General features: G+C 37.5%; 1 protein-coding gene across 1 annotated transcript in view; it reads right to left on the reverse strand.

Annotated features, from left to right (window-relative positions):
* The window catches only part of CALCR (calcitonin receptor), a 149,196-nt gene that overhangs the window by 37,548 nt on the left and 87,703 nt on the right, over positions 1–23,945 (reverse strand). The window contains exons 4-8 of the mRNA XM_059073923.2: positions 22,855–23,011; positions 19,783–19,893; positions 14,764–14,876; positions 9,006–9,097; positions 1,612–1,738 (exon numbers count right to left, since the gene is read on the reverse strand). Of these exons, the coding sequence (XP_058929906.1) occupies positions 1,612–1,738; positions 9,006–9,097; positions 14,764–14,876; positions 19,783–19,893; positions 22,855–23,011 (600 nt within the window). The remainder of the gene's footprint in view (positions 1–1,611; positions 1,739–9,005; positions 9,098–14,763; positions 14,877–19,782; positions 19,894–22,854; positions 23,012–23,945) is intronic.

Consider the following 23,945-nt stretch of genomic DNA (forward strand, 5'->3'; position numbering starts at 1 on the left):
GGGCTTCTGCGTGGGACAGGTCTGGGTTTGAATCTATCTATCTAACCATCCCCGGTGTGTAGGACAACTATCCACATCGAACTGTCCATGGTGTGTAGGACACGTGCCTTCACTGAGCCTCCATTTACTCAGTTAATAATGGGGAGATGGCAGGACGGGAATAAAGATGCAGATGCAGAGAATGGACTTGAGGACATGGGGAGGGGGAAGGGGAAGCTGGGATGAAGTGAGAGAGTGGCACGGACATGTATACACTACCAAACGTAAAATAGATAGCTGGTGGGTAGCAGCCGCATAGCACAGGGAGATCAGCTCGGTGCTTTGTGACCACCTAGAGGGCTGGGATAGGGAGGGGGGGAGGGAGGGAGACGCAAGAGGGAAGAGATATGGGAACATATGTATATGTATAACTGATTCATTTTGTTATAAAGCAGAAACTAACACACCATTGTAAAGCAATTATACTCCAATAAAAATGTTAAAAAATAATAATGGGGAGAATATCCACCCTTCGCTGGGGTCTTGTGAGGATTAAGTGAAATGAGATTACTTTTATTAAAATCGGTTGACATGAAAGAAGAAAACTCATCAAGGTAAACCCATTCTGCACCTAAGACAGGACTCTGTCTCAATAACAGATGCCATGGTTTTAAAAGATGGATCACAGTGCCTTTCTGGATGTATTCACACTGCAAAAATTATTAGCACTGTGGATCCATTAGAAGCCAAATTAAGCTGCTTTCCCATGCCATGCCACTGTCACGCAGGATGCACGCTCTGGGCAGATTTCACGCATTTTTGTCATTGGGTTGGCAGAGCTGTCAAATGCCAGTTTTGAAAGATGAGGCTATCTACAGATGCTTGCATAACACAGTTAAGCAGAGAAACAAAAATGAAAATATCCCTTGGCCATTCATTGTGTGCTGGATAACTTCTGTTTGTGCTTTCAAATGCACTCTCTACCCAGCTCCTGGGCCTGGAGAAACTGCTCTGCACATCTCCTTCAGGGCTTCCTCGCCCTCTGTTTTCTGGTTGAGCTCAGTTAATGGGGGCCATTAGCAGAGACTGGGAGATGACAGTGCCTGAACTAGGGACATTTAAATCTTTTTTCTAAGTCATGCAAACATAGAACATGATAAAATTTATATGAATCACTAGAGTAAATGCATAGCTACTTGCAGCTGAAGTGACTGGCTCAAGACCAGCTCGGCACCAGAATGCTGAGGGATTAATACCTATGCACACCTGTAACCCATTAGTGACACACTGGGGCCACTGCAAAGCACTGCTTTAGTACACCTAGTATATGTGCTCAGTGAACTTCCCATAGATGTTAATAAATTACTGATTAGTCATGAAAATTCATTATTTACGGTATGATTCTTATGGGGCTATAACTTTATTATCCCCAGCCCTTTACTATAGCGTATAACCATTACTTCCAATAATTACACAGAAATGATGTGCCTTGTTAAATGCAAAACTCAACTGTAAAAGTAAATATTATTATATATGTAAACAGCTGCTTAAGTAAGCCAATGACACCATGTTCATTTTTATATTTACTATATCCTTAAAAATAAAATTAAAAACAAATCATGTAGTGCTTACCGGATCCCTTTTCACGAGCTCTCCATTGGGCACAACTTCAACCAGGTGGATGATGATAATGATAGAATTCAGAACGTAAGTCAGAAACATGTTCTTGTGCAGAGTCACCCTTTGGCACTTAAGGCTCCTGGAAGGAAAAATTAACAGAAAGCATTAACCAGTGCCAAAATGTTGACGTACCTGGAAAAAAAAAAAAACCCACTTTGTAAATATTTTTAATATTTTCTTTAGCAACAGAGGAAAGAACACATAGAAATAAGTGAAGCTTTCCTCTTTAAGACTCATTACTACCTTTCTGCCTGATTTTTACAGACAGTTTTCTGGTAGCTCATAGTTTTCAGTCCTCAGGGTGACTTCCTATAATAACTAAAAGAGTGAGTGATAAAAATCACTTTTAATTATAACAAATGTCATAAAATTAATTAAGAGAAGGACTTTTACAAGAGAAACCATTAGGGTTTGAAGTTGTGCTTCAGATGAAACGTCGACTCTCCATTGATGTAACCCGGCAGACATTGAGTGGCAAATGGGATAATAGAGCCTGAAGTCAGAAACAAGGCTGCCTGACAGCCTGATTGAATCCATGTCCTTGGCCCATCACATACACAGATTTTATTAAGTCTCCTGTCATCCTTTTCTTGCACCATTTCTTTTAATACCTTCTTATTTCTTGTATTCCAACTGGAAATGAACCCTATGGCTCCTTCTTTCCATGTCCTCCTGATGGTGGAGCTCAGACACAGGCAGAGAATTCTAACTAGTCTCAAATGTGATCTCGTGCTGAGGCACGGTGTGGTTTGGACCTGGGACCTATCCAAGTGCACTGCTGTTGGAACAGTCATATCCCACCTCTGGCGTACTAAACAGTTCGCTGCATTTTTCATTCCTTTCTCCTCCACTTCATAAATTTGTACTTGTGTACTTGTGTGAATGTTCATCTAAATAAACATTAGTTTGAATATCCTATTTCACTTTTTGATGCAAATGTAGACAGCCTGCAGGACGGCTATAACAAAATTGGAATGATTATCCTAGATGAATTAAAATCTCGTGTTTGCCATATTTGATCCAGTCAAAAAACGTTTAGCATAATGTGAGAAATATAACATTAACATTCAGTTAATGATGCCAATGAGTGATCACAGTAACTACTCCTAAAAAAAAATCTTCATGGAATAAAGCTAGAATCCCAGGCATTTTGACAAGAAAATTCTGGGGAAAAATGAATCATGAAAATGCTTTCCTATATTTGCAAATCAAAGGAAAAATGAGTTGTCAATTATCTGTAGTAAAAAGTAACTTTAAGCAATAAGGGCAACTGTTAGAGCATATTTTGATTATTGTAGCTACCTTTTTGAACTCTTCAGGAAGCACAAGTATTAGTAAATAGTTAATACAGAATACTTTAAAATCATCAACTTGTTGAGCAGGGGTAGAATGCAGGAGGCAGCCAATGGCAAAGATGGGGTTTAGAGGAGAACTTTCTCTCTCTCCCTCTCTCTTTCTCTCACACACACTACCATGTGCTACTTTATGTAGCAGCAGAAAATGTTGTTAAATAAACCGAATCTCGTTGTTTTTTTAACAGTACTATAAAAAGGATGCAAATTTAAGGCTTTAAAAAGAAAAAAATATTTATGTGAAACATCATGCCCATTTATACTGCATAAACTCTTCCCATAAAGTAACTGTTAAACCTCTGACCTGCCATTTTTCATACAGTCGTAATAGCATTTTATAATTCTTCTCACTGGGAGGCAAATATCTGTGTTCTCATTATTGGATTCAGCCTGGCTTAAACCAACGACAGTTGACATTATGCATAACTAAGGAGTATGGATGAATGCATCATTCAACATTGTTATTCTCATGCCTGATTTTCTTTGGATTGGGTAGAGTTCAATAATCTGTCAATGGACATTAGCTTACAGAACTGGTTAATGTTCAGTCTCCTGTGTAAACCAGAACTGCCCTAAATAAAATATACTTCCTCCACCTCCAGCTTACTCTTGGGTCCTTGTATCCCTGTTTTATTTTTCTTAACACTTACTGCCTCCTGACCTATCGTATATTTGTTTACTGCCTGTTATTTTCTCCTTTTCTCTTACTAGAATGGAAATGCTAAAGGAATTTGTTTTGTATACCTAGGACAGCTTCTGACACACAGTAGGGCTTAATACTCTTTTTTGCATTAAAAATCTTTATATAATAGCAATTTTCTTTGAGCCGTGACCACTAAACAGTTCTTCCAGTACAGAGAATTACATTAAATGCTAGATGATCTCATATTTCATACTTTGTATCATACTGAACATTTGCCAGATTCTTAACATTGGACATTATCCTGTTGTTTAACATTACGTAAAACCTATATACAGTACTGTGTTATTCACACAGTGAGAAAGTGATGGTTTAAAGCTGGATAAACCGTTAGGTTCCAAAGGAAGAATATGACTAATATGAGTCTCTGTTTCTTGAATATTTCAATATAATTTCTCCTTATTGAGTTTTAAAAATTTTACTACACTTACTTGAAGACATTTACACTCAGCTTTTTGAAGCGAGTTAAAGGTACTTTAAATTCATTAAAATTCTTTCAATAATCCAACACATATTACTGTGTATCCAACTCTGATTCAAACATTCTTGTAGATGCTACAGATATATGGGTGAACAAAACAGACAGCTTCTGCCTTCACGGACCTTGTATATTACATAATTATTTACTATTATAATAAAGGTTCTGAAAGAGGCATAGGATGCTGAAGAAAATTAACTGAACTTAAGAAATTATGTGTTTAATTGTTCCCAATACAAATATCCTGTTGCCTGAATGAACATGAGAGAAGCGGACATTTTCCTGTCAGATCTGAAATGTCTTTAGTAGAAATGGCATGAACCAGATATTAGCTCTACTTTATTCCTCTTGATAAAAAAAAAAATTTTTAAAACCACACAGGTATTTAGATGGACAGGACATTGCTTACTCTGAGTGACAGGGAACTATAAGTACTATAGATTCTCCAAGAGTGGGAGGATAAGACAATATAATCTACTCCTGTCTCGGCCCAATCAAGGTGTCATTCACATGTGAGGATGAGATAACGATTTACTTTCATATGAATCTCAAGATGTCACACTTTAAAGTTAAAGCTAAATGTCATATTTATGATTTTAATTTACCTGGTGTAAATCTTTCACATTGAAAACTTTGTTTCAAGTTATTGGTATTCTACGCATGTATATGTGTGCTTGCAGGATCTTGAAGTTGTATGAGAATGTGCTTAATATTTGCCTTGAGTCTTGCAGATTGTATAGATCAGTTTGATATCACAGGACAAGGCACAACTTTAAGTTTTTTCCTTTACTTAGGTATCATACCTTGTTCATGATGGACAAGAGGAGTGAGGGAAGGAAGCATTAAAACTCCTAGAAAAATTCAGAACAATGTTATACATCTTTCCTATCAGACAAGGACTTTATACCTTTGGATTTAGCACAAAATCTTTATCCTTAAGGAACTCCCTTTCAATCATAACTCTTGCTTCTTTTCCTATTACTACTGTTCTATGAGTGAACATGTGCCACGAGATGACCAACAGTTATCTCTGGTGTCCTGCCATGTCAAGGGTGGGTTGGGAGAAAGGAGGCTGTTTTTGCTGCCATTGATTTAATGGTTTCTCTGGAGGAACAGGAAGGCAGCCAGAGATGTATAATAGGATACTATATAAGATAGTTATCTATCCATCCATCCTCTATAAAGATGTGAAATTGAATAATAGGGAATACCGAGTAATAGAGGAATCAATATTCCTTTGAGAGGTCCCAGTGGAAAACTTTTTTTTTTGGGCCAACGTGGTCAATGTAATGTAATGTAGAAAATGTAATGCAATGAACACACTTCTCTTTCAGCATATATTTCTGTTAACTTTCAGGCAAGAGTAATTGATATTCACAATATTTAATCAGCAACTAGTACTTTGGTACCAAGTAGTCAAAATGGATGTTAATGAATGTTCTATTATTGGATCTTCCTTAAGAAAAAACAGTGAGATGTTTTAGAATTATTATGCAGAAATGTAAATTGATAAATTGTACATGGAACTGATAAGTGAATTTATTGCAAACTTGCTTAAAATGGCAGAAAACAAACACAAATGTCCACTTATGTGACTTTCTCAAGCCAGTCTTCTCTAAAGGTATTTTTATTTTAACCCGCTTATTGACATTTACTCTTAGCATCTAGTCGTGAGGAGTCTTAAGTAATTCGATGGTTCTATTTCATTCCTCTCCATGGTATTAGTCCTAACTATTTTTCCCAGTATAGGTCCTAAACCAAATATCCTAAAAAGGCTGTTTTCAACCTTTAATTGGTGGATCAGAAGTAACCTGTATATCATCCTGAATATTATTTTAACTCTGCCACTTTGTACAGTTAAGATCTTCAGTATTGCCTTTTCTATGATTTAAATCACTGAAAAAATTTTCCTTTATCTTGAAGAGGGCCTAGACGTTCAATTTTATTATAACGAAGACTTTATATACATTTCTACAATCATTTTCCAATAGCACAGGGAGCATGATTCTTATTTGTTTCAGGTTACACAGTCCTGCCTCTTATCTTCTCCTGAATGCTCAGAGTACATTAAGATTAGCAGCATGCCTTAATGATCTCATTCTGAATAATACCCCAGGATTTTTAGCAAAGTATTGGCAGTTCTACAGCCTCCCATATATTCAGTAACTCCTCCGCAGGCCTTCCTGGCCTGCTGGTTTGAGAAGGACACCTGCAGGGTTATTCCTTTTTATAGACCCTAGAAGGCACATGTTAGGATTTTAGAGTGAGAGTTCAATGGGATGCTTATGAATGAGGCATTAGGTCTCAGAAGCAGAGCTGAGTGTAACTTCTCATTTTGGTTTCATGAACGTTTTATGAAATTGATTATTTGGATTTTGCAAAATAACTCAACCCTGGGCGTGAAGAATTAAGCAAGGGAGTGATGATTATTGCCTGCTCAGGTTTCACACAGATGATGCCATTTAAGTACATAAACTGTAAAACCTCCCCTTGTAATGTGCAGTAAATATCACAAGGGTGATGTTGAGTGTTTGAAAAACACCTGGGAAAATATTTCTAATTAAAAGATAAAATGCAGTCATAGATCAGTTATTTTATTTTTATTTTCACAGTCACTTTGAATATTTCTGAAATCCAAATGTAAGAAAAAATTTGACGAATTAGAAACGTACTTTAAGAAAAACAGATGTCATTGATAGTTTTAGTTTGGGCAGATTTAAGGTAAGATTAAGAACAAGTATAAAAATCAGATATGACTGCTTCTGGCTTTGAATATTAAGCATCTCAGCATGTGTGTTTTTTGTATCCTAGTCACCTTTTACTGTGTGCACCCTAGAGAACCAACTGTTTCAGTTTGTGTCTTCCCATTGTTATATTCAGATTCTACCTCAATAAGACATGTTTTTCCTCCCAAGACTTAAGTTACTGTTTGGAAGCTTCTTGAAACAGAGAGACAGTAAGGGCAAAATCTGTGCTTCCTGGATAGTATGCCCCCACTCCCAAGGATTTTACCAGATTTTGTTTTGGGACTAGCTGGAATTGAGAAATATTTCACTTTGCCTATGTGCTACACTTTTAAACACCCATCTTTAGTGGCTTAATAGAGAAATTATTGAAAGAACATTCTTACTTTCTTTGCTGATTTGGCTCTCATACCTCATCACTTATTTAAGTGACTGGAGAAGTAAAGAACTAAGAAATCTCCCTTGACATTTTTTTATCTTTAAAGTCCTTTGTACATTTATTAGTTGCAGAATTACAAATTTGGGGCTTTTTATTTCAATTTTCTTATGGTTATATTTTTAAAATTTAAAGAATAGACTTTTAGTGACAGAATTTTTAATCAAAGTTATGAGAGCCATGATGATGTATTTTTGCTCTGTGGTCAAGTGTAGTTGAAAAATGAATAGACATTCAAAGATTAATCATGCTATGTGTTTACTCTGCTGTATTCTGATCATTATAATTGAAAAAATTATTCTAATAATTAATCCTTCATGTCTTGTTGCTTTATCAGTCTTTCTCCTGTTAATAAACCAAATATGGAAGAAGCTCATTCTCTGCTTATTTATGTTATTGTTTGCTATTCAGTTAAAAAATTGCTATTCAGTTATATTGCTTAATCAACATAAATTGATGATGTTGACATAATACAATATGTAATTATGATGTAAGTTATAGACAGATTAAAAATAGGGTCAAGGAAAAAAATAATTGTAGTTGTATTAAGGGTGTGGTGTGATTCTCCCCTTGGTTTAATTTTTTCTAGTATTATGGCAATATTTTAACAAAAGTCAAATTAAGATTGTTATTTTATATATGAATCACTATATATTTAATTAAATATCACATCTTTTAAGTGTGGAGAATTATTTGTAGTCTGTGCCTATGAACTTTTCTTAATCATTTGTATAATATCACTAAAAAAAGTATCAGTGGAAGGAAATAGCACTGTAGCGTGCCTCCTGCCTTTCATTTTTAAAAATGACACTAAATTTAGGACATGTTTTTAGGATCAAATTTAACATATGTTACTATCTCACATACATTGTGGTCATTCCTAAAACTATAGAATATTTTAAATTCTCCACTATTGTAAAATCAGTATCTATATCAACTTAATCATTTTGCAATAGGTAATGCAATCATTTGTATGGACACAGCCTCAGAAAAGAAACCCTCATTGGAATTTTGTTTCTTACAGTTCTTAGAAGACACTTTCAGTTAACAATGGTAGGTGTGCAAGGGCAAAAAACTGACACTTGACAACAGGCCATCTTCTTCTAGAGGTTCTCCTTGACTCTGGCTGAGTTAGTCAAGGCCAAAAGAAACTTCCTTTTCTGGCTGAACATGATCATGGCCTTACCAGCCCCACTTCTCTTCTTACCCAATCCACTTACAGTACAGCTCATAATTAAGCAGGGTGTGTTTGAACTTGTGGCCATGGCCTCCATATTTTAGAGTGAGGGTAAAAGAAGGAGGAGGATTATTTCCTCAATACTTCATGGAAGCTTAGCCATGGTAAGTGGAACTTTACCATGTTAATGCAGTGTATTTACGGGCTCACAGGATTATTTCATTTTGGGAAGGAGGCATATCACCTTTGAAAATTATATGTATCCATCCTATTTTCCTCAAAGATAGGGTTAAAAAGCATATTTTAATTAATTTCATTTTTCTTGCTACTTCATGACTCCCAGTGTTACATGTCTTATAATCAGCAGACTTCCCCTGGCCCAACACTCTTGCAGAGTAAACCATTTATTTTAGTACCTAAGAGAAGAAAATAAAAGGCAGATGCTATAGGTGTACTTACCTAACAAGCACGAAAATCGCCAGGGAAATCACCAGGGTGAATATCGACATAGAATGACCCACAATAGCCAAGTAGTACAGAATGTATGCATTCTGCAACAACAACAACAAAACCAGTTACAAAAGCAGATAGGTGAATAAATTATTATAGAAGAGGTTAAACAGTTTATTTTTATTATTTTTTTTTTCATCAGTGTATACATGTCAATCCCAATCGCCCAATTCAGCACACCACCCCCACACCCCACCACTTTCCCCCCTTGGTGTCCATACGTTTGTCCTCTACATCTGTGTCTCAATTTCTGCCCGAAAATGTTTATTTTTAAATAGTGTAAATCAACAAATGTTTTTCTCCTTTAAAAAAATGACTAAAATAACAAATATTTCAGAGAATTAAATTATATTGAATTATAAATTGGATTAACTTTCCTAAGAATATCAGTTTTACTGGAATATGCATGACATGGTGGAAAGAATAGAAGATGGGGTTCATCAGAGAGTTCTGTACTCAGAGTATTATCATTAAGTGTTTGCGTGACACTCATAGGTCCAGTCACTTCAATTTTCCAGACTGCAGTAGCCCTTATCTGTAAAATCATGTGGTTGGAATAGATGATCTTTAAAGCAATTATATGTTGTAAGGAGCATCATTTAATACAGGGATACAGAAATATTGGATGTGAAAGGATGAGAAAAGATGGCCCAGGTAAACACTAACCATAAGAAAACTGGTGTGATATCACATAAGTCCAGATGTTAAGTCCGGATGATACAGCAATGCTATATGTCTATGCAACTAATAATATAAACTCAAACCACACAGCATAAAGCAAAAACTGACAGCTCCTAGTAATCAACAGAATGAACACCGGGAGGAAAAATCTAGCTATAGAAGATTTGAACAACATGCTCAACAAACTTTACTAATTCACATATAATAAGCATTGCACACAACATCTGCAGAATACCCATTCTTTTCAAATGCACAAAGAATATCCAAATTGACATACACTAGTCAGTAAAGCAAATGAATATATTTCAAATTAAAATCTCAAATAGCATCTTCACTGACCATAATACTCCAGAAATCATTAATAAAAAGATAACTTAAAAAACACATTCATATTGTTAAAAAGCAAACAATATATTTCTAAATAAACACTGGATCAAAGAAGAACTCACAATGACATACCAAAACCTTTTGGATGTAGATGAAGCTGTGCATAGAGGGAAGTTTAAAGACTAAAATGCATATATGAGAAAAGAAGATTGAAAATCAATGACCTAAATTTCCATCTAAAGAAAATTAAACTTAAGGAATGTAAAAGAAAGGAAATAGAAATGATAAAGAGAAGTTGAATATATATTGAGTGGATCAAAGACAAAACCTAGCTCTTAAAAAAAATTTCAATACCCCTTAGCAAGACTGATCAAGAAAAAGAAGACTCAAGAGAAATGAAAACATATGTGCACACAAAAACTTGTACAGAAAATGTTTATAGCACCATTCATAATAGTCAATAAGTGGAAATAACATAAATGTCCATCAACTGGTGTATGTGGTTTGTCCACAGAATGGAATACTATTCAGCCATAGAAAGGAATGAAGTACTTACACATGCTATAACATGGACGAACATTGAAAACATCAAGCTAAGTGAAAGAAGTCAGTCACAAAAAACCACATATTGTATAATCCTATTAATATGAAATGTCCAGAAAAGGCAAATCTCTTAGAGACAGAAAGTAGATTAGTTTAATGGCTACCTAGAAATCCATCGGTTATTATTTGCAGCTGATATAATACTATACATATAAAATATAAAATTTATAAATTACTAAAATTAATAAGTGAGTTTTATAAAAATTGTTGGATATTAAAATGAGAACAGTTTTAATACATAAACAACAAATAATAAAATTTCAAATGTGGCATTTACAATTGCATTAAAAAATCAAATGCTTGAGAATAAATCTGCAGAAGGGGGACTTCCCTGGTGGCGCAGTGGTTAAGAATCTGCCTGCCAACGCAGGGGACACGGGTTCGAGCCCTGGTCCGGGAAGATCCCACAAGCCGCGGAGCAACTAAGCCCATGCACCACAACTACTGAGCCTGCCACAACTACTGAAGCCCATGCACCTAGAGCCCGTGCTCCACAACAAGAGAAGCCACCACAATGAGAAGCCCGCGCACCGCGATGAAGGGTAGCCCCACTCGCTGCAACTAGAGAAAAGCCCACACGCACCAACAAAGACCCAAAGCAGCCAAATATAAATAAATAAATAACTTTAAAAAAGAAGTCTGCAGAAGGATGCATGTGACCTCTACACAGAAATCTATAAAACATTATTGAGCGATATTAAAGACGGAGATGAATAGAGGGATATATTCTACTCAATCTTTGGAAGAAATGATATTATAAAGATCTCAAAATTTTCAAACTGATCACAAGGTTTCTTTGCGTGTAAAATTTGACAGACTGCTTCTAAAATTTGCACTGAAAATACGAAGAAAAAATATAGCCCAGACAATCTTGAAGAACACAGTGGTAAGATCTGCTCTATGGAGCATCATGATTTGTTATAAAGCCACTGGAATCCAGCAGTGTTATACTGGTGCAAGGAGAGACAAATAGACCTATGCAATGTGGTCCAGAAGCATGTAGTGACATGTATGGTCACTTGAGATATGATAATGGTGATGCTACAGGGCAGTAAGGGAAAGGACGGTCTTTTCAGTAAATGTTGCTGGGTCAGTTGAATAGCGATATGGAAAAAAAATACAATGAATCCCTAACTCTAATTTTCAACAACCTAAAATGTGTGTTCCAAACTGAAAAGAAATAGCACCTCTTAAGTATAATCTTTGACCAGCAGTAGACATAGCTCAAGCATTTAAATCTAAGTTCTTTACTTATGTTATTCCACATTGTTATATTTTCCATTGTTGCCTTTTATGTTTATGATACCAATGGGAGAGACATTTAGGGGCAGGTGGACCTATGACACTCCTCTGACCATAGTGGATCATTTCCTTCTCTATTTACTGATAGGTAGAACTCTCTAAGCACCTAACTTGTTTTCAGAGCTGGGCAGCCTGTATTCTATTTTGTCTGGGAGAAAAAGAGACTGTACTATCCATTTGGTGGGTGAAACAGAGAGGGCAATGGCTTGAAAGGAGGACAACATAATCTCTGGGCTTCTGGTGTTAAGTTCCTTCCCACAACAGGTTATTGGGTTGTGGGAGGAACTTAAAGTATTTTCAATAACTTATTGGGTCCTGGTATGAATGTGAATGCAGTGTAGATAAGCTGGATAATTTCTATGAAGTTCTTTGAATTCCTGGGAGAAACGCGCCATTTATGTACAAATCATTTGTACATAAATGTACAGCCTTGTAAACAGCCTTGAACATTTTGATTCTTATCAATTTCCTTGTGAAGGGTCTGAGATTGAAGCACTAATTCTGCTTAAAAGGCTCCCAAAACAGAGCCCTTTGTTTGGTTATGTGCATTATTGCTAGACAGAAACAGATATTGCCTTGTAGGCCTTAGAGTTGCAAAATGAACGCATCAACTTATCCTGAATTGTGGTTGCATCATTTCACTAGGCATTTACATATTGTTCGCCAGTTTCATTGTTGATACTGCTCTGCTAACAGTGCTTTTTATCCTTGCAGGTAATGATAGTAAATCTGGAATAGTTGGTTTATACCTAGAACTGATAAAAACTTCAGTATAGCTTGTAGGTCCCTTCTTAGAAGGTATTCAGGAATCTTTGCAAGACAACACTCAGCTCCTGTCTTTTCTCCCCAGGAATTCATTTTCTGGCTCTTTTTCTAACTTTACCACTAGACAAAAACAGGTGTGGCATTTTCTAACAGTTTTCCCTTTAAAATAGTTTACCATATTGAGTCCCCTTGCCATTTAAAGTACTGTTTTTTTTTTTTTTCGGTATGCGGGCCTCTCACTGCTGTGGCCTCTCCCGTTGCGGAGCACAGGCCCCGGACGCGCAGGCCCAGCGGCCATGGCTCACGGGCTTAGCTGCTCCGCGGCATGTGGGATCCTCCCGGACCAGGGCACGAACCCGTGACCCCTGCATCGGCAGGCGGACTCCCAACCACTGCGCCACCAGGGAAGCCCCTAAAGTACTGTTTTTAATTTGTATATATAGGCATGCCAGTGTTTTATTTTTACCTCTGCATATTTTATTTGTAAGGAAATTTTATATAATTTAATTCATTTTCTTTCAGTTGCCTCCAGAATACTTTAAAAAATATGCTTCTGAAATAGAATTTTCTAAACGTGTAAGGTTAAATCAACAGCTCATAATTTATTTGCCATTTTTGTATCATTGTTAAGACTGAGAAGTGTTTTTCTTCTAAATAAATTCTAGGTTGATTTTTTTTTTTTTGCCTGTATATAGATGGAACATTTGTGCATAGAATTTCAATCATGTTAGGTGCCTAGAGGAGAGTATATATTCTTAAAATACTTTATTTCTTTCTCAGATGTGGCCAGAGTATGTGAAGACGTCAAATGTGGCAGCACTGAGAATTGTTTATTTGGATGTGCACTCATTCTAACAATTCAGTTAAAAGAGTTAAATTTTTTTTTTTCTGTAAAATACTCAGCATTCATTCAGGAAATTCCTTACTCATTGACACGTCATTTCAATCAGACCTTATTAAATAAATAGCTCTAGGATGTAGGCATGTGTATGACTCTCAGGGGTGACTAAGCAATTTGCGGAAGCAGTAACTGGCTTTGGTGCCCTCAGCCTGTGCCTGTGACGAGATGTCCCTCTAGTCAACTGGTCTCTAAGCTATCTATTCATCTTCTTTGTTTTTAATTGTTGTTTATTTTGTTTTTAATGGAAGGAAAAATTCCTATACTCGTAAAGCTTCTTTATAGGAAACAAAAGCACTGATGTGCGTGTAGCTTCCAACTTCGCAATAACTGAGCCTACAGGTCTATCTTTGAAGGAAACAACAGGTTTCTCTTGCAGCCACCAGGGCTGTGCAGAGATGCCCTGTGTGCTAAACGCTGACCAACGGTTTCTCGCAGCTCTGTGGGGAGAGGAGGCTGGTGGTAGACTTGATGATCTTTTCAGATTTCTGAAGCATCTGAAGAAGGCAGTAGCTATCTGCCTCCCCTGCCCCGCCCCACTGGCTTAAGTGTTTCTAAGCAAAGACAGTAAAAATATTTAACAGCCAGTAAGACGCAAGAAGTAACAAGTTAGAATGGACTTCCACTGAAAATAATCTAAACAGCCACACTCGTATCACTGGGCTGATGAGAAGCCCCATTCTTAGAGCTCCTTCAAGGCTTGATAGTGAAACTGTCATAGACATCTCAGGACAGGGATGGGGACAACCGTTAGCTGGTGACTTGTGGAGAAATCTGTAGTTTTGTAACTCTTCCAGGAGAAGAGATGTTAAGGCAGTTCCTGGAAATGCTGCCTAATGTCTGGCACATTTGCTCATGGACACGTTTGCTCCATGGACACTTTCCCCTTGCCATAAATGGCCTGATTCCACATGCTCACAGAACTCTCACTGACTGATTGCCAACCAAGAAGTAAAACATCATTTTCTCTAGTGCCACTTCATAGAGTCCCTAGAATTGACAGGTCATTATCTGATTTCCTTCTACAAAATAGTCGGCGTCTTGGTAGCAGGTGTTTTACAATTAGGCATAAATTTCCATGCATAGATGATGGCATTCTCACCCAATACTGAAATTTGAAATAGAACTTACCTGCATTTTCTCAGGAGTGAAAGCGTTACACATAGTATAGTTGGACCAGGATATGTTGCTGTCAGGGTGCGTGTACCAAAGCCCGTCTTCCTCACAGTACTTTGTAACTTTTTCTGTTAATGAAACAAAACTTATTATCTCAAAATTGCAAGAAGGAAAAAACAATAAATTAAAGCTTAAAAGCCATTCCAAAGTGTTAATCACTTTATAGAACTTGAACGTGAATACAAGTCAATACAGACTACCTCGAATCCTGTATTATACAAGATGCTTTAATATGCATTGCTTCAATTTAGCTTCAGCAAAGTCATGTGAAGCATTGCTATCTCCATTTGACTTTGCCAAACTTATTCTGAGTTACTCAGACTTTTTCTAGTTCTCCAAAGTACCTCTCCAATGCGTTTATTGCTTAGAGATCATATAACAATCCCGAACTGGTAAAATATGAAAAGAGATTTTACCAGTGTGTTTACAATCCTCACATGGTTTTTATTTTTGATAATTTCATAGGGATGATATTTTTGAAGCAATGTTCTTCATTGGCAAAAGCAAAGAACTATCATACCTATTGAAAACCCTTTCATATATGTTTTCTGGTGTTTTTCTTTTAGCACAAGGATATGGAAATCAGAATCATATACTAATATTTGTCATCATTTTAAAGGCTAAGAAACAATTAATGTTAAAAAATTTATTTTCCTGAAATATTACTTAGATCTGATAACATTTAAAATAATTTTCTATCAGAAGTTGTGGTTAGTCAAATCAACATGCTAAGAGCTAGTATGAAAATTATTTTAACTTTGGCAGTTTTTAGGGTGAAATTCATAGTTTTTCATTGTATGGATGAAACAGACACTACCAAACTCAGCACAAGGTTTAAACTGAAAATTGCAGACTTGTTCGTAATACGTCTACTCCAACAATGATTTAAAATGGATGAAAAAACACAGCTTTCAAACAAAAGGTGTTTTAAAGCACCTATTAGAATCATCATTGCTTAATGTAAATCTGTTTCAATGTTAAGTAGAAAAATTTTTAATTGCGAATTTACTGTGACTGCCACTGGACAAAAACTATTTAAAGAATCACCACTGGACACCAACAATATTTCCAAAAGGGTTAGCACTAATCCGCAGGGAAAAATTGATGTTGAAAACTGGTTAATGATTTAGTTGATGCTTTGTCAATGACCATTCTAAGCTTACTCTCAATTTAAAAAAAGTGGTTTGTAATGCAGCATTTTATCTTTAACATATTGTTAAAAAGTAGTTGTGTTTTATTGAAATGAATATAATTTGGTTTTTACAAAGTTATGCAGCTATATAAGGTAACGTGTTCTACGGAAGAGGGTGTTCCTCCTGAGGAAGTCCTTTCCAATCACGGACGGCACTGCAGGAAATCTTGTTCTGTTTGGATTTAACTCAAGTCTGGATCTAGGCATTTCCTGGTTCTAACTGTTGCAGCTATCAAGAATCTGTCATCCTCCACCTGGCAAATCTTTCAATGTTTGATGGAAGGCTACATCTACTCTGACTTCCCTTTCTAAACCAAACAGCCCTATTCACTCTCGGCACACATGCTATCCCCTCACAGCCTGAAGCCTCTCTGCACGTGCTCTGAGATTGGCACTTCCCGCTAAAATAGTCTAAGTTTGAGCTGCCCCGTGAAGAGGCAGCATGTTTCCTTCGGTCTAGATTCACATAAGAGGAGCTTCTTCCAGACGCTCAAAACCCAGTCCCCAGAGCTTTGTGTTCCATTAATCGGAAGAGGTGCCAGACACCAGCATTTTTAAGAAGCTCACTGATTCCAAAGGGTATCAAGGTTGAGAATCATTGTCCTCCACCATATGTTAGCCACCTTGCCTCTGTCCCATTACTGCTGATTGAGTGTTTGACTCCTGCCCTTAAATCCCTCCTAATAAGGATCTGCTTTTTATACTCTAGCATATTCCTTCAGACTCTCAGCCTCTTTGGAATTTCAATACTGTTAATTCACTCTTTCATTACCTACCTGTCTTTTACCAAGCACTTTGTTTAACATGAAATCTCTGTCATTTCATTAAACTGTTGTATGTATCATCAAGATACAGCTTGGGTCAATGGTAAAATACTAAAGAATTTAAATGTGTTGAATATAGGTATTTTTAAGGTTGGCCTTTCTTTTAAAGTGGACTTGTCCCCCAGCTGAGAGGTATCGAAAAATGAGGCTGAAAAGATGGATCTATGCCTGGAAATCCCTGTTTTGTGACCCCAGACTTGCCTTTTAGTTAATAATTACAGCCACTTTGGCAAGAGCCCATTGCTGCTTTGGAACTGGCCTTGCAGCCTTGATTGCAGGACAGCTCTTTGTGCGACTCACGTTACCTCTAATGTGGCTGTCAGATCAAGATTAATGAAGCATCATTTATTGGGAACAGTCCATAAAGACCTGGGGGACTGCGATCAAATAGCATTTCGTTAGAGTTTACAGGAAGGTAGTGCTGAGCAGGGCACAGCACTAAGCCCTCTCTCTCTTCACATCCCAACTCTTCCAACAAAAGGAGAATTCCCAGAAGTGGCTGGCCTGAGCTGGTTTTAAAAGTGCCCCACTGTAATCCCATTTCCATGATCTCTTCTCACTGGGGTCGCACTTTGTATCTCATTCTTGAAGGAATCACACAAAGCATCTCCCAAACATTGTCTCAGGGATAGACTAATTGCTCTAATCTGGATTCCAGAAACTTTCTTGCATAAATTTTATTGTATGACTGCTGTTTTCCATCTTAATCGACGTCCTCACTTTCAGTCTGCGGGAAATAACCTCTCGTCATTCACAGACAGTAAGTGTGGGTAACCAGATGGGCTGGTTAACCCTGAAATGTGGTAGAAGGTCTGACCCAACAAGTCTTGGAAAAATCTGAAAGAGAAGGTTGAGTTTTCCATAACCTCTTAAGCAAAACACAAACACGGAGTCTTCTCTTCAAAATGCTACCTCTAGTCCAGACCAGATAATTCAAAGAAGATCCTCTCTTGTCAGGACCCTGGCGTCCCCTTCCTCTCATTGGGTGTTCTCTCTTTCCTGGCCCCATTCCCTAGAGGTCACTGAAGGAAGGAGGAGGAAGATGAGCACCCTGAGGTGCTGCGGGATTACTGTGCTGTTATTCCACCTCTGATTAGAAGCGATACGGAGCTTGAGGTGGAATGACCTGTGTTCTGGGAGCTCAGTCCCCACACCAGTCAACTAGTGGCTCTAGTTGCAACATCTAGAGCCACCTGAACGCCTCCTGCAAGCTCAGGCTCACTTTACTCTCAGGAACAAATCTCACCCCTTAACAGGGACTTATGCAATGTGTCTGTAGCTGGACCCACTACGTTTCAGCAACAGGATCTCCTTTGTAATGAAGACTATATTCCCTTTTAAGTATCTTAATCCCAGGTTTATTTCAATGGGACAGATTTTCTATCCAGTCTCCTAGAAGGGAACTTTTCTGGCCCTGATACCTACAGTTCCTGGAGCTGGGCAGCTACTACCTTTTATTCCTCGGGGACCCTCTTTCCTCCATGGCCTGTATCAGTCTCCTCGGTTATTGTGCTCTGCCTCTTACTGGAAGAGCTACTGAGTGCACTGGCTGGGCTTCACTGGTACCAGCCACTTTCTTATCTGGACTTTATTGTTTAACACAGTTTCATCTTGGCTGCACAATTTAGTCACAAGCAGAACATTTAAACATCTTGATGTCCAGGTTGCACTCCAAAATAATTAGATCAGAATATCTGGGGTGGTACCAGGGATCAGGATTATTTTTTTAAAGCTCCCCAGCTTCTCAGCCAAGTTGAGAATCACTTACTTCTAGCAGCTATCCAATCCCATTTCCCCAGCCCCAAGTGTCTAATCTCTGGATTGAGGCTGTTGTACAACCTCATACCTACTTCTCACATCCCTTTGCCTTGTTCCTGACCACTCACCACTGAGCATCTTGGATTCCAGACCTCCATTCTATTTGGATAGATGACAATACTAAGATGCGTAACTTTGGCCCCTAGCTTCTCACCTCACATGGCACCTGGTACTCCTGCCTAAGCATCCCCGCCCTACTTCTAACCACTCCAGTGAGGCTAGACTGAGGCCTGAAAGAAAACGATGTTCTCCCTTGAAAGTTCTGAAAGTACTTCAACCTGCATAAGTTTGTACAGTGATTTAGAAATATTATTTCTCAAATGCTTTTCCAAGACTGTTGCCCTTACTTAGAAAGAAAGGGATAGGTAAGATCTCAGGAGACTTGGGTTCACTTGTGGTTTTATGTCCAATATTACATGAGTATAAAATGAGATACTATATATGAAAATGTTTTGGAAAGTTAAACAATGATATTCAATGAAAATATTCCCATGGCACTAATTAACTTTAGTTATAAAAGTAACACCAAATTCACTTAACACACATCTGTTGGCTGTTCATGTTGGGCTGGGCACACAGCTGGGTTAGTACAATCCGTTTTAATAGTACCAGTCTAATTTACTGAGCATATTTTAATAATCTACTGTTGGAGCAGAAATCTGGTAAATGTCTAGAGTTACCACCTTCTGATTTATCTTCCCTACACATGACAGTTTTATATAATTTTCAAGGTTACATCAAATTTCCATTATGCATTTTCTACCAGCCCAGTACGCACAAACTCTACATCAAGCATTTGCGTAAACTACACATTTAAATAAAACTTCAGCTTTAGAAATATTAATTTTTTATTAAAATTTAATATTAAATATTTAAAATATATAAAATTTTCATTTTATCTAACGTTTAATATAATTTATGACTAAGGGGCATAACTGATCAGCAATGTGACTTAAAAAATAAGGGCAGCTTGCAATCTTTGTACAACTTGGTAATATTTCATTTATGGAAATTCTTCAGAATGTGCTAAACTGCATAGAATATGACTTGGTAGTACATTTTGTATCTGATTTTCTTTTCAGAACTAGAAAAATGCTAAAAGATTCATAGCAAAATATAAAATAAAAATAAATACTCTACCTGCTACATCAAAGTCCGGAAAATAATCTGGGCAGTGCTGTTCGGCGAGCACTCCAGCCGGTGTGTCATCCCAGCAGGACCATCCATCCCAGGTACGGTTGCAATACAGACCTGGCCATTTAGAAATAAATTATATTACAGTTGTCAAAAACTGTAGAATCCTCAGCAGTATTTAACAGTGCATAGACAGTTATTCTGGGACTCTCCACTTGGACATGGAAATATTAAAACAACAGTCGCAGCAGCAGCAAAATAAAGGTATTAACTTTTCCAAGTACTGGGCTTCCCTGGTGGCACAGCGGTTGATAATCCACCTGCCGATGCAGGGGACACGGGTTCATGCCCCGGTCCGGGAAGATCCCACATGTCGCGGAGCAGCTGGGCCCGTGAGCCGTGGCCACTGAGCCTGCGTGTCCGGAGCCTGTGCTCCACAACGGGAGAGGCCACAACAGTAAGAGGCCCGCGTACCACAAAACAAACAAACAAACAAAAAACTTTCCCGAGTACTAAGGAATTTCCTCTTTTTCTTTTTTGTAGGACATTCTCCATTTGTTCCTCAAAAGGCATATTTGTCATCTGTATGGACCCTTTCCTCCAAAATCTTTCCTTTAAAATATCTTCAGAAATGCTACGAAAAAACTCTTGTGAAAGTATATGCACTATTACCCCTGAATAAAAGGCTTTGGAACATTTGTAGCCTACTAACGATTAACCTTCAAAGGGGTTGCCTTAGGTAGTTCTATAGTTAGTCCAAGGGTGATGCACTTGTTCAGGAGATGCATTTGCAGCCAGTTAATGGGCTACATATAAAAACAGTCTTATTACTTTAGAATCACACCATTACTGACTAAAATAATGCTTAGTTTGATCATTTTATGTATTCTTCAACATTGGCTCCAAGTAGTTTCTCACTGCTTTCAAAAAGTAAATCTACTCTTGAAGGGGGAAACTTTTAGTGCAATTGTAAAAGTATCTATTTTTTCATACACCTTCTTATTGATACTAGTGTGAGGCTGGGGTCAGATTATGAGGTGTCTTAAATGCCATCCTAAGGAGTTTGGGTTTTTTTTTTTTTTCCTGTAGGTACGGTGGAACCACTGGGAAAGACACGAACAAATCTAGATTTTAGTGAGAATAAGAGGGTTTTTAAGGATAAGATTAACAAAGAGAGACAAACTAGGTGACTCTTGTAACAGTCCAGGTAAGAGATATTAAATGTCTAGGGCTTCCCTGGTGGCGCAGTGGTTGGGAGTCCGCCTGCCGATGCAGGGGACACGGGTTCGTGCCCCGGTCTGGGAAGATCCCACATGCCACGGAGCGGCTGGGCCCGTGAGCCATGGCCGCTGAGCCTGCGCGTCCGGAGCCTGTGCTCCACAACGGGAGAGGCCACAACAGTGAGAGGCCCGCGTACCGCAAAAAAAATAAAAAAATTAAAAAAAAAAAAAGATATTAAATGTCTAAAATAAGGCACTATGAGTGTATTTAGGAATAGTAATGAAATGTAATTAACGGGGTGTGGATGTAAAACAGGAAAATACAAGGATGACTCATAAATATTAATCCTGAGTAAATGGCTCAGTGGTGGTGTCACATACAGAAATGAGAATCCAGGAGGGATGAGTTTATGAGTAAGGTAATGGTGGGATTTGAAAATATTGTACTTGTGCAATGGCCAAGTGGAAATGTGTAGTAAATGTATGGGAGATGGACGGAGAGGATTAGGTGAAAGAATAACTGCATTTAAGGTGTTTCATTGCATAGAAGTCTGGTGTAAATTCTCAATTTCAAATAAAGGAATACTTTTTGTTTGAAAAAAATTAAATCTACCCTAAAACATAAAGCTATTCAAAAGAATGAGCTTCAGGCTTCTAAGGCAGTTCTCAAAAAAAAATAAAAGTTTTAAATAATGATCGTAGCACAAAAGTTCATCCTCCCAAGATGAAAAAAAAAAAAAAGTTTTAAATAATGATCGTAGCACAAAAGTTCATCCTCCCAAGGTGACTAAGACCAAAGCGAAGGAGACTGCACTCACTCCATTTCTGAAAATATCAATTTTGTGTTTCTGTCGTTTCACTTAGCTTCAGAGAAAGGGTTTCTTCTTTGGGCAGAGTTACATATAATGCCTTTTCAGGTTCTTAAACACTGAAACCAATGCAGACAGAAGAATGACATGTGTCTTTCAATTGACCCACTTTTTTGTTTGAAGGAAAATGCTAAAAATAGGAACTACAAATTAAAACCTTAACTGTTTGATGGCAAACCATCTGTAGTAAATAGAATATATTCAACTAATTTTCCCCCTAGGAAGCAGTGTTTTCTTAGAATACAGGAGGGTGCAAAAGATCTTGTTAGGTCTTTTCAAGTGCTTTAGGGGTCAGGGGAGAGAATTTAAATGAATGTAGCAATGCTTTGTCATCACATCCTCTTTTGTTTTCCCCTGGGCCTTCTGTAGCTAATAGAATATGCTTGGCGCTAAGAATATCTGCGCGGTCACACAGAGCATTCTAGAGAAGGTGATAGATAAACAATGTCCGCCTAGGAGATATCTTTTTCTAATTCCTCTGGGAACCGGGGGTAGAAAAGGAGAAGCATTAGCATGAGTTGCCACCCAATTGACAGATAAGGGAAGATACTACCTAATTAACCCAAGCAAGACAGAGTTTTGATAGGCTCTGCCTCAGGCTAATTCTCGGCCCACTATTTTCCAACTCTCTTCCTGTCCTTCTCTACTTCCTCTCCCTCACATAGTCCTATATTGCTCCTGCTTGCCATGGGTGATTACTGGGCTATTGTAGTAATTTTGTCGTAAATGCAGATATTCGCCAAAAAGCAGTCAGGTGAACTTGAGTAAAGAAACTAGGCATGTCTGCTTTCATACCACGGTATGAAAGCCACTGTTAAAACTATTGGCATATTAAATTAAAATTAGTCAACACATATTTACCCACAGAAGAAAATAAGCTTTTCCTGATGTTTGAAACACACATTCACATACGTCTTTCCTTTTACCTTCCCCTTGATAAGGGGGTAACTTTTGCATTCTTGATGGTTTTTCTGTTTTTTGTTTTTTACCTTCTCCTTGGTATGGGGGTAACTTTTGCATTCGGTCATAGCATCTGTGCTGTGCCTCCAACAGTCTCTGCTTTCCTAAAAGGTAGAGAAATGGCTCCGGCTCTATTGTTGGAGGGTGGGTGACCTCTGAAGCGGCAGGAAGAACTGGAATTGGGCGCTGTATTAGAAAGGAAACTGAGTTACTTATGGGGAGCAGAGATGGGTGAATACATAATGAAACAACCAAAAAGTATGAAAACATTTCTTTTCCCTCTGTAAGCAACAATTATGCATGGTCTCCACGTGGAATATTTTTGCTTTATAATTAAAAAGTGTATTTACATTTCATCTATAAATTCTACCTAAAATTTTCCTGTTTGCCTTCATTCTATTCACTCTTGAAAATGTATAGCACCCACACAAACTCATGCACCTCTTTACAAGATTGTTTTAATTTTATCAGTGTAAAGTTTAGAAGTAAACAAAGCAAATAACCTGATTTCCAAAATATGAATATTAAATCAACTTCGCTTTGTTTGGAACTCCTAAGAATCACAAATCATGTTATTTAAAGTAGCTATATTAGTGCAATAAATACATTTTAATTGGATTATTTCAGCTGATTTGCTTGTACTTAGATTGCACACACTGCCAAAAGTTTACCCCATTTATTCCATAGAATAAAATCTGTTCTTCTGAAACAGTCTGCTTTAGATAATTGGCCTTAATCTCTTTAAATTGGTTTCATCAGCAGATGACCTATACAAGGTATCATTTTCACTGCTGAAAAATCAATGTAAATCTTAAATATTTCTTAGAGCTTTTGAATTTTCAGTACAGACTGACATTAGATTTGTCAGTCTGTTTTCACTACCATCATAGGTCCCATTAATCTAAGTTGTGTGTGTGTGTGAATGTATCTGAAAAGATGAATGTCTGACAAATCGTCTTAAGATGTGTTTAGATAGATTTCAATTTCTTTTGTGGCTCTGATGTTTTTAGTAGTGCTTGAATCTGATTTTTTTATATCCATGTTCTGTATAGAGTTTTTTGGAAAAGACTTGCAAGCTTCAGCCTGCATTGACTTTTTCTGAAGTTAGAAATTCTCCTTG

The sequence above is a fragment of the Kogia breviceps genome, chromosome 9 (assembly GCF_026419965.1).
Source record: "Kogia breviceps isolate mKogBre1 chromosome 9, mKogBre1 haplotype 1, whole genome shotgun sequence".
NCBI lineage: Eukaryota > Metazoa > Chordata > Mammalia > Artiodactyla > Physeteridae > Kogia > Kogia breviceps.